The following is a 12018-nucleotide window of genomic DNA, read 5'->3' on the forward strand; positions in this document are numbered from 1 at the left end:
CTACTCCATATGATGCAGAATACAGTTGTTTAAAAATGCAAAGTAACAATACATACATAGCAAAAAATGATGCATATGGAGAGAAGCATAAGGCCACACTGAACACACAGAGAAGTTTATGTTTAGAGCATTTCAAACTATTAGTAGACAGTTATATGGGATAAGTACCACTAAAATTGTTGTTATTGTCTTTTGAGTTAAGAGACCTGATTTTTCTACCAGTGAACCTTTTGTAGTCACTTAGATCACTATCACTTGATACAAACTTAATTGCCACATTATTTCTCCTTATTATTTGTAATAACTTTGAAGTATTTAAATAGCCACCCTAAACACTAAAGGGGATGACACTGCACTATTTAAGGCCAGAATCAGTGTGCTGGAAGTACCTCTTTACTTAACTACTTCATATATAAGAAGGGGAAAATATTTCTTAAGCAGTTAAAAAAATAACACCATAAACACTTTATATGAAATTGCAACTACAAGAATTTCAGGCCACTGATCTGAATCATTGACTAGACCAGCTTTAGCAAATCTCACGATGTTGGTGTAAAAAGCAACTCCCTTCAAAATGTCAGAGAGATTACGGTGACCAATTGTAAGGTATTAGATGAAATACACATAATCCTAAGAATAAAAAAAAGACACATGTTGCTCCATTGGTACTAAGCATAGCAAGAATTAACAAACACAACAATTGCTTCATACCTTTGCAGTCAAGCTAAAAAATCCCTTTGGTTCAATCATTTTTTCCAAGACATGGCACTTTATTCCAGCTGTGCTGTCGTACTCATAAACCACTCCATACTCCAAGTGAACGTTGTCAACAGTCAGACTGACATGATCTTTCTTCCCATCAATTATTGCCATGGTGTTAAATTTGTCAATTACCTCTAGAATAAACAAAGAAACACAAATCACTTGACAAGCGCTGGTCACTAAATAAACTAAAATGGACACTGGCAAACATTCTAGAAACAGGTACGTTCTGATCATTCTATTTAAAAAAGTTCATAAAAAAGCTGGCTACCAGCTGAATGATTTCAAAATCGGAACACCAGTAGGTTTATAGGTGCTATAATACTGGACTGCAAAACAGGCTGGGGTCTCTCTTTACAAACAGTTATTGAAGGGGACTAATTCAATTTTGTTTATAATTCAGAGACATTAAAAAAGCCCCCCAAAAAAGGAAAACTGAGAATTTCTAAATAAACTAGAAGAAAATGACCATGAAAAGTGTCAATATTCAGAAATGAAACCACAATCTTCATTTATGCAGAGAACATAATACAGTTCACATGTCAACTGTCTCTTTAATTACCAAGATGCATAATAATGCAATTTTATCTAAATGTTAATTGCCTGAAAACAATCTGAAGGATAGCTGTTTTTTTATTTCTCATGCAGTAATGACTATATTGCTATAAATGATTACTAGTGGTGAAAACAAATCAGGTAATTCCTAGGATTATGTATTTTACAAATGAAAATGGAACAGATTTTCCCCAAAGTGTTCACAGAAGATTTTCTCTAAATAGGAATGATAATAATTTTCAGAGAACATCATGTTAAATTTACGTGTTTAGAATACGTATGAAAGGAAATCCTTATCCAAAACACATCTTACAGTCTGTAAAAAATTACTTCTCTGAAAACAAACCCACTGCCTGCATTTTCCTTGCTACCACACCAACATTCTGAGCAACAACAAAATCAAACAAGCATCACATACCTTCCACTTTGCAGTCAAAGGCATCACCTCCATCATCTCCAGAGGGTTTAGTGTTTGTTTTCTGAAGATCCTCCTGTGCACTTTCAATGCTGTTGTAAACCCACTGTATAGAATCTTGCTAAAAATAACAACAAAAAAAAGACAGTTAGGAAAAGCTTTGCAAGTGCAATTGATAGCAACTATTTCAGCGTGAAACAGCTGCTTTAATTCCCTGATTATTATCAGCTTTACTGCCTTCTGAGGTCTAAGTTAAAAAAAAACAAAATTAAAAATTACAGAGAATTTTGGCATTGTATAACACCATCCGCAGAATTTTGGCAAGTTATTTTTTATTTCAGAGTCTACTGTCATAAGACACTATTAAATTTGTGAAAGCATGACATCCATCAGTTTCGTGCTTCTGACAAAAATAATTTAAGACATTTCAAATCAAACGGGAGACTGAAAAATATTTAAGACAAGAAATTGTGAATGAAAAAATTAGGAGAACCAATTTTTTGCCCTGCTAAATCTGCTGTACATCCATGAATCTGCTGGAAAGTATTATGGAATATCAACCAATGACAGAGTATGTCCAGCTAATCTATTTCCCATGTTTCACTGGCACAAAAAACGTACACTACAGCCTTCATTACTTGTAATTGCCTTTTCTACACTTATTTTCCAAGATATATTTTATTTTTCCCTCAGAATAGCAAACCCACCAAAAAGAACAGAATCACAGGCTCCAGAAATCCACCACCTCATGTGGCTGAGTGACACGTGAGCGCAGGAATCGTGGCTTACATGGTTCATACAACCTATGAAGAAGCCACGTGTATGCCTTATATCTTGTACATCCCACCCTTGTGGAAGGGTCTATCAAGTATGACATCTCCAGGCTACTCTTCTTTGTCCCTTAGATTTCAAAAAAAGCTTGACAGACAGTTCATCACTCCCTCTCCAACAGCTACAGTAGAATAAATGACATGATTATGGCAAATCTGAGTTCAGAGACTTCAAAAAGAAGTTTGTAGAAGAATTCAAAGTTAAGCAAGAATGGCAAAACTTTAGGCTGAATGTTAAAAATCCTCATGAAAAGTGTCAAACACATGTAATTACCCTTTGCTAACATACAACATTCAGCTATCTTTATCCAATCAATCATAGACAATTAAATTTTTGTATGATTAAGGTACTGTTTCTCTCTAGGTTTCCTAGATTCATTTATGCCTTGCTTTTCACTCAATGGCATTGAAATATTTTAAATAGAAAGCTTAAATTTCAGAGTACTCTGTTGACTGGTGGAAGATCCTGTGCAGAAGTTGATCAACAGGAACACTTCTGAAGCCCACACTTCTTTGCAGTTACCCCTGAAAGCTTGCTGCTTATTTATGGATTCTCACAGGTTTGCTTGGCAGCATCAAAAGGGCCACGCCAATCTCTAATAGGAAATACTACACTACTTAAACTGGAAGTCCTTCTTTCAGAAGTTTACATGATCTAATGCATTATGGCTTGGAGCAATGTTCTCCAAAAGCATTACAGAGGAGCAAACTAAGCATAAATCACGGTTAGTATCACTGCAAGGAAATTTTAATTCCAAGAAGTAAAAGCTGCTCTCAGTTTTCTTTATCCAGACGAGACAGAAAGAAGACAAACATTGTTCAACAGAAGTTACACAGTTATTCACACAGCATGAATCTGAAATGAAACTTCGTGCTTCAGGCAAGCAGGAAGACTTCTCGCTCTGAGAAGTAGAAGATATAAGAAACAGAAAAAGATCCCATTTTCAATTATGCAATTGCCAACCTCAGGAGAGACTGCAATCTTTGTGTTTATTAAATGATAGGCTAATGCACTGTACTTAAAAAATAGAAGAACGCCATAATCATCTTCTAAATAATTAAAGAAAAACCCTAAATTTCTGAAAAAGAAATGAAATTTTAGCTGTCTTGGCACCAGTGGGAATACTACCATTTATTGCAGTCTAGACGGTTCACCAATAGTTTTTGATAGCACTAGGTTCTGACTTAAGTTTTTCTTGTCAGTCTGGAGAATTTCAGTTATCTTGATCTGCTGAATTGTGATCAGCTACTTTTTAAGATTGAAATAAATACTCTGTATAGGAAAAATTCCAAGTTATTACACAAGTGGATTAAAAAAACCAAAGTAATTCTTCATGTCAGGGTATTCACACCAGCCAACATTAATCAGTCCTCTTTTCATGTCACTAATATGCATAGGAAGTCTACAGCTATACAGAGAGAACACAACTGCTATAAAGAATTTCTCTTTTATTCCAGCCAGTGGACAAAATATCCAGCTAGTGCACAAAATATCCTCCTTACTAGAGTACCTCTTTCTTTAAAGAATAGGTGAACTTGACCTTGATATGCTGCATAGCAACTTCAATTCTATATTAGCAATTAAACACAAACATCCAGACAACATTTCCATAAAGACTGTATCTGTATAATGCAGTTCTAACAATATAATTCTTATATCTATGTAGTAGGTGTGGGAAAAGGATTTCACTCTTGATTTTAATTGGATTTTTCTCCTCAGTAAATACATATTGGAAGAGTTTGGGAAGTTAATTAACAATATCAGTTCACAGTTTATGAAAAATTTGCAGGGACTTGTAAAAATTACATTCTAGAATCCAGCTGGTTTTGTGTCCTTAAATTTGTGTCTTGGAAGCCTGGGATTTTCTCTTAAAGTAATATGAAAAAGATAAAATTTGCATACTTATATTAAAAAAAAGAAAAATAAAAAAGGAACCTTTGAGTTCTTGAATGTATGTTTATTCCCAAAACTGGAATGCAATGGGAAATCAGACCTTTATAGATGGTATATGTGCACTCTGCTCTCTATGTGCTGAAGTGTTACAAAATTCTAGAATAAGATCAGCATTTTGCATTTCATTCTCCTGCTTCTGAGCAGGCAGCAAGCTGCGTGATTCCTCTCTATCAAGATAAGAATGTATCTCATAAGGCTTTCTGCCTAGGACTGCAGAAATACTTGAAATAATCCTTTAAAAATACCATATAAAAATTATCTATAAGATTAGATTTCTTTCAGTGCAGAAATTAAACAGACCTTGAACACCAGCAATACATTGAGCAATCTTCAGCTTTTATATTTCAACTGGCTTCCCTTCAGTTTTATTCACCACTCCTTTCCCCTCACCCCACTCAAACACAACAGATGTGTGGACAGAGATAAAACACCACACTGTTTACTTTGACCAAAAAAAAGAAACTTAGAAGAAAACAAGCAAGGGCGAGACGTACCTGCATTGGTCGCCTGTACTTCCTGCAGGCTGTGACATGAGCAATGACACTTGCATGAGTCTCTTTGCTGACATTAATTCCATTCACTTTGATTATGCACTGGCCAGGATGGAGGCCTGCCGCAGCTGCCACTGTTCCTATTAATAAAAATACACATAGTTAAACTTCTTTGCCTAAACATCTCCTTTAAAGTTTACAGTCCAAAAAGCCTCTTTTCTTTTTTTATCAAGACCTGCTCTCACCGATTCTTACGTACTTCTCTGACTACAGGGTGCTCCTGTAGTCAGCTGGACTCCAAGAAAAAGGAGTTTCCCAGCAGATGATTCCATAAAAACAGACCACACAATTTTCTAAAGCCTGTTTTATAAAACAAAAAATGTTGATAAGTAATATGAAAATATTGAAATTTGTCTTAAAGAAAATTTGTCTTAAAGAAATTAAAGGATAAAATGGCTCTAGCTTGAAAGTCATTAACTACAACCTAGATTACTTTTATTCTGAATTCTTTTACATGAACCAAGCTTATGAGCTTCTTGATTAATTCAGGTGTTTAAATTTTACATACAAAACAGAGGTTTTCTGACAATTCATAAAGAAGTATCAGAGCATACTAGATTTTCATGTTAAACATTAAGTTAAATATCCAAATCAAAAGACATTTCCAAGGATATTGTTCTTATTTTCATCTTTCCTACCAACACAATTATAATAGACTGCCTTGCAGCTTTAAGTCAAAATACACAAAGATAATTAAGTAGGAGATCTCAAATTTAATTACTGAGAGGGGGATGGGACAACACGACACCAAAACAAAACATTCTCTTAAAGTAACATAAAATACGTGTTTTGGTGATTTATTTTCACAATGGAATAACCACCCTGGGAAAATCTTCTAGCCACTGAATAGGTACTACAAAAACAGCAGCTGTCTCTTGCTCTTTTTAAGTGTGACTCAAACCCACACCTAAAAAGACAGCCTGATGGAGTATGATCCTAGTTCCAGCTACCTGAACATTTGCCTCCTTATGTCTCTTTTGATGCTACCACAGAGGTGCAAGACAGTAAAAAATCTATTGCCTAGAGACTGCCAGTCTGAGGAGCAGAAGCTAGCTGCTATGAAAGAAAGGGCAAGACCGAATTTGCAGAATTGACAAATGGAAAAGTTTGTCACAACTTCATGACTTGTCAGTTGGGCATTATTTGACAAAGAAATACTTCCAGAATATACCTGAATTTCCCTTGTTTTAGGAACTATCACCATTAGATAATATCTGCATTTCAAGTCTAATAAAAAAGAAAGTTGTTGGAAATGAAACCATAACCAGCTATTGCAATCTCCCTTCCCCCCCAAAAAAAATGTAAAAATAAATATCAAAATAGGCCTTATTAAATATCTTTCTCTAAAAAAAAAAACACTCTTCAAAATACCCCAAGGTCCCAATTCAGCAAAAGTTTTAGCATATGCTTAAAATCTTTCAGATTTAGCAAACCACACAAGCAAGCACTTGAATATTGTTGAGGCTGAGTGGAATAAAGTATGTGCTTAATGAATAAGGACAGGCAGTTGAATTGAGATCCAGGTGCAGAAATAATTATCACATCAGCTCAGCAGCCTGTACTCTATTAGTCTTTCTCTTGAAAATCTAATTTCTGGCACCACAGCCTAGAAAAAAGTCATCCAACTCTGTTCAAATCTGGTTGTTTGCAGATCGTTTCACTTTAAATTCCTCAGTTACAAAGGAAGGAGGAGGTAAAAGGATACAGCTTTCCCACAATAGATGAAAATACAGTTAGTTTGCTCTAGCATTAACAATATGAGATGCAACAGAGAATGCTTCAACTTCTTTTATCACAAGTCAAATATGTATTACACCATTCAAAAACATATTGGGTTAGGAACTGCAAGCATTTGACAATCACATCCCAAAATAAGACAAAACAGTATTTACGTGAAACATCTGTAATGACTAAGACAGACTAGGTCACTAGCAGCCTTGAAAAGATTTCTGAAAAGTGAATTTTCAGAACATTGCAGAACCAAATGGCCACCTAAGAAAGTAGTGCTCAGTAAGTGACTGGTTCCCAACAAGATCTATCCAAAGTTTACAGAGTATATGAACACAAAATAATCATATTGGGGTTTATTTATTATTGCTGCTTTGGGCGAAAAACATCTAAGCTGGATCAGTAGACCTAATTTTGATTTATCTCAACCAAGCCATTTAGATGTTAAATGCATATTTACCAGTAACACTGACAGCTCTTACAGCTTACCTCTCCCAACAGCATGGACAACTGATGGGCCAAAGCCCCGGATTTGGAATCCAAGCCCATCTGCAGAGTCAGGAATCTTCACTGTCCTGATACAAGGAAAGATTGAATATGAATGTAGCAAAAGGTACATATTGTTACTCAAGATAAAAGTAGACAGCTACAAGCAGATTACAAGGGTGTAAGACTCCACATTTTTATTCAATTCACAGTTTCAGATTCTGCAGCATTCATATTCCAGATACTGTTCACCACTGATATCAGAAATAAGAGAAAGCTGAGACAGCAAATAATATCTATTTCACAGGGAAATTTGATATACCAAGTACAACCAAAACACCACCATAGCTTTAAAATTCCTCCCAAAGGTTCTGGCATTTGGGTAAATTGCCACAGCACAGCAACACTGAAAGCCCCAAGAAGGCAGTCAGTCTCTCAACCAAGAGGCCAGAGCCTGGGGATCACAAAGCATGGCAGGTCTGGTCAGACGAGCTGCAGAAGAGCCTAAAACTCATATTGTAATTTGTTAACTTCTAAGTGTCTACTCAGTAAGTTTTCTGGAAAAAATGTTTTATTGCAGTTTTTCTGAGCAGCTATGGAAAGTACTAAGATTTGTAAAGCAAAACTCATCTACTGCTGTTCATATGACTTGTAAGCACATTGTGCTACACTCCTGCTTGGTCTAAACCTACCGAAAAAAACAGTTCTGAGAAGCAAAATTCACATCTACTCCTTAAAATTAAGCCCTGAGCTCACTCAAAGTAAGCTAGCTTACCCACATGGTATCAGCTCAGGATCTAGAAAAAGCAACACAGCTGCATTAGCCCTTATCAGAGCTAGTAGGGTCAGGCATAACAGTGCACTGATTTAACTTCACAGCTTTTCCTTCCAGAGACAGTTCCGTTATTATTTCAGAGATCTTTGCCCCGAGCTCCATTTGCCATTGCAAAAGCAAACAAATTCAAATTGATTTGGACTCTGACAAACTTGATTTACAGGCAGTTTTGACTACTATAATTGCATCGTTTCTTGCATTTCTTTTTTTTCCCTAGTATACACAATATCAAGCATTTGGAGATGATTATCATCAGAGTAGATCCAAAACTCACTGAAGTCTAAAATTTCTTTAAAATATTAGAATATTATTGAGATTAATAAATTTTCATTTGAAATATATTTGTAAGTATAGCACCATTTAATGTACTTACATATTAACTAATGTTGACACAACTGATATGTATTCTGAAACTGCTTTGTGAACACAATAATGAACTATGAAAGACCCTCACTGGTAGTTTAGGCTAAGAATTTAGTAGAAAACTGTCTCTTCTGTCAAAACAGTTGTGCTAGCAGCAGCTACTGGCAAACAGCAGGCAGCACTGAGAAACAGATTCTTCAACTCCTGCGAGCTCCTCGTTCATTTGATCAATTCTGTCAACCTTGAAATTCACCCACAAGTTCTGTCAGAAATTAAACCAAGATCTACACTAAAGAAAGGCCAAGATATGTCTTTTATTCTTGCTACAACACTATGGTCAACTTGTTTGGTATCACGGGTGGGGTTCGGCCCCGTGATCGACCCTAGCGCACATTTTGCATAGGAAACGAGTCCCCAGATAGGTGACTCACAAAATGGCTCTTTATTAAAACAAGGTTTCAGTTTATATAGAGGGTACATAGAAGGCTCTCGAACAAGGGTGGGATTCTTGCCAGGGGCACGAATCCTGAGGGTCAGAGATAAGGGAAGATGGAGGGATTGGCTGCAGGGATATGTCCAGCCATATAGGGAGATTTGGGAGTTAGGGAAGGAGGGGTAGGAATGGTGAGGGGGGCACAGATAGGGGAATTCTGCAGGGGTCTGTGGAAGCGGCGTCTTATCGCTGGATCTCAGGCGCTTCCTGCAGTTGCAGCTGTCAGAGCACCTCTAGATCGATTTCTTCCTCCGAGGTTTCTTCGCAGCCTTTCTGCATCTGTCTCCATTCTCTGTAGGCCTCTGCTGGTCCACTCCCGACAGTTTGGGGGACTTTTTTACTGTTATTTTTGTTTGGCTGGAGGAGGGGGTGGGGTGGTGGTGCTGGACTATCAGTCCAGATGAGCATCTTTATTTCTTTGCTCTTTTCCCCTTTCTGGGCTCTGTTTAACTTCTCAAGACAGCATTGCTTATTGACAGGAGAAGTACATCTCCATTCTACCACTGAACCAAAGGGAGGCACTCTGTATATGCTATCTGGAACAGAGCATGGCTCCTCTTTACTCTGCACGTTTCAATCAAAATTACTCCTGACCAGTGTTTCTTAGGTCTCCTCCTTCTTTGTTATGTATAAACTAGTAACAACTGCATTAATTTTATTAATATACATATTTACTGAACCCACACATTAGGCCTCACTTCGTATTCCTTTTACATAACAAAACTTGCATTTATGTAGGAATGGTCAAACCTGTGTACAGAAACGCATCTGTTATATAATGATGAGGTGGTGTTTACTTGCTCCTGCTGTTTACACAACCAGCATACACGCTGAAGGGACCCATTAGACCACAGTCTGACTATGCCAAACCAGCAATTAATCCCCAGACACAGGAACTTATTTAATACACACAGTGAGAGATAAGTAATCAAAACTGTCCATACAGTCAAGGACACTTCATTTGCACTTGCAATTCCTGCATGTATTTAAACTGACAGAGCTGAAGATCTAAAGTACTCGTGTTTTGCTTTTGCTGGCTCACAAATCTAATGCAACAAAATCTAAGCAGATCAAATTCCTTGACTTCATAAAATTAGTTCAGATACAGCATTTAAAATAACTTTGCAATAGTTCTCTCCAAAGTTCCACTGGTCTTTTAAAATTCACTTCAATTTTGTTTGTAAAATTTCCCCAAAGGAATGACAACTTACTCCCGTGGTTTAGTGCTCACAAGAACCCGCAGGGGCTTTCTGCTGTTTAAACACGCTTTCAGGAAGCAATCCACTTCACTGAAGGGTCTCAGAAAAACCAGGTCACCATTAATGGCAAAGATTTTCTTCCCAACTTCCAAGCCTGCCATCTAGAAAACAAAAACAGTTTATAATCACTAACATTATGTTTTCTTCTGCTGGCATGCAACCCCAGTAAGAATAATGACATGCACATTCACTTTACATTCTTTATGACTCCTTCATGTACTACACACAAAGGACTTTTACCACTTCTAAAACCGGTAAAATTGATGTGAAGGGTACAGTAAACACTCATTGTTAAGAGACCTAAATACAAGACTTAATCAAGATTTTATGACAGTATTACAATATCAGTTAATACTTTTACTAATTAACACAACAGCTTTGATTGAGCCATTTATTTTATGACGGTACTTAATTTGTTCATCCATCATTTTCCAAAGGAACTAAAGCTTCTTTTCACAAAGACAGACCTAATCAAAATTTTAGTGAATATTTGTTAAGTTCCAAAACAGAACAGTTTTTAAACTTTGGTGTAACAAGAAAGGAACCACAACCAGTTGAACGACAGGAGTGGCTCAGGGCCTTAGTGCCATCTAAGATCATGGCAGAACTGACTGCTGGAAATCACCCTATATAGCTCTGTGGCTTTATTATATTATTGATTTGCTGTGTCTATTTATAATTTAAATTTCTATTCCACCATGAAATTTAGAAAGCCTTGAAATCTAGGTCCAAATTTTTTCTCTCATGCAAGAGACTCGTTCTTTACATATCTAGGGACTCCTGTACAGTTCAGTAGAATATCAATCTACCCGAAGAGCATCTAAAGCAATACCAACAAAGAGGAAGACTGCAATTTATTCATTTAAATTCTCAAATTCTAGGCTTTATATAAAGCTTGATACATCTTTTACTATGAAACACATCAACTGCACCTCACAGACTAGCTCTATACTCATTTCACATTCTACCAAAAATGTTTATTCCACTCAGGATTAATGTCATCACTGGAATATTATAAAATGCATAAAAATAAAATTATAAATTTTATATCACTCAATGTGACAATTTAGCTGAGTAGAAAATAAGTGTTCATGGTCAGAGTAACGTGTTAAAAAAAAAAACAAAAACAACAAAACAAATCCAAAACCAACCAACCAACCAAACAACCAAAAAAAAAAATGGAAAAAAGGGAATAAGATTCATAAGTACAGCCTTCTTGGAAAGTTGTCACAGTTGTCACCTTCTACTGCTATAGACTTTCCTCTCTGATGCACAAAGCATACATCTGTGATCAAGGAAATAAAACAGGGAAGATAATTCATGGTACTCGATACCTCAGCATTTGATCCTTTCTCCACCACTTTAATAATCGGCACCTTATTTTTATCTTCTAAACCAAAACCATAGGTGCCTTCATTAGATGTAATCTGAAAAATAAAATTGTTTAAAATATTGTTCAGAAAGCCATTAAGAAAAGCTGAAGTATATCCTCATTAAATAAACAGCCCTAATTTATTGTCACTATGACCAATTTTTTTACTCATCAAAGCATAGAATCATTGGGTTTCACTCACCAGTAATGACTTGGCTATGACATTTTCCACTACTTTCAGATCATGTTTCATGAGTCTGTGCTTCATATTTGATCCTTCCATTTCTTCATCCGCATAAAAACGGAACAGCAGTGGTTCATCTTTAAATTCACTTTTCTCTAAGACTGTGTGATAGAAAACCACACATATTAGTCCTTTTTCAATTTTGAACTTTTGAATATCATGTCTTTCATA

The 12018-nt window shown here is 36.2% G+C and overlaps 1 protein-coding gene across 2 annotated transcripts in view; it reads right to left on the reverse strand.

Moving 5' to 3' along the window:
• Positions 1–12018, reverse strand: part of PREX2 (phosphatidylinositol-3,4,5-trisphosphate dependent Rac exchange factor 2) — a 171171-nt gene that overhangs the window by 76662 nt on the left and 82491 nt on the right. For both annotated transcript variants that reach the window (XM_050316271.1, XM_050316280.1), the window contains exons 16-22: positions 11806–11948; positions 11566–11658; positions 10184–10332; positions 7285–7370; positions 5011–5147; positions 1736–1853; positions 712–896 (exon numbers count right to left, since the gene is read on the reverse strand). In XM_050316271.1, coding sequence (XP_050172228.1) covers positions 712–896; positions 1736–1853; positions 5011–5147; positions 7285–7370; positions 10184–10332; positions 11566–11658; positions 11806–11948 — 911 coding nt within the window. The remainder of the gene's footprint in view (positions 1–711; positions 897–1735; positions 1854–5010; positions 5148–7284; positions 7371–10183; positions 10333–11565; positions 11659–11805; positions 11949–12018) is intronic.

Source organism: Myiozetetes cayanensis, unplaced genomic scaffold (assembly GCF_022539395.1).
Source record: "Myiozetetes cayanensis isolate MyiCay16 unplaced genomic scaffold, myiCay2020 scf1, whole genome shotgun sequence".
Lineage (NCBI taxonomy): Eukaryota > Metazoa > Chordata > Aves > Passeriformes > Tyrannidae > Myiozetetes > Myiozetetes cayanensis.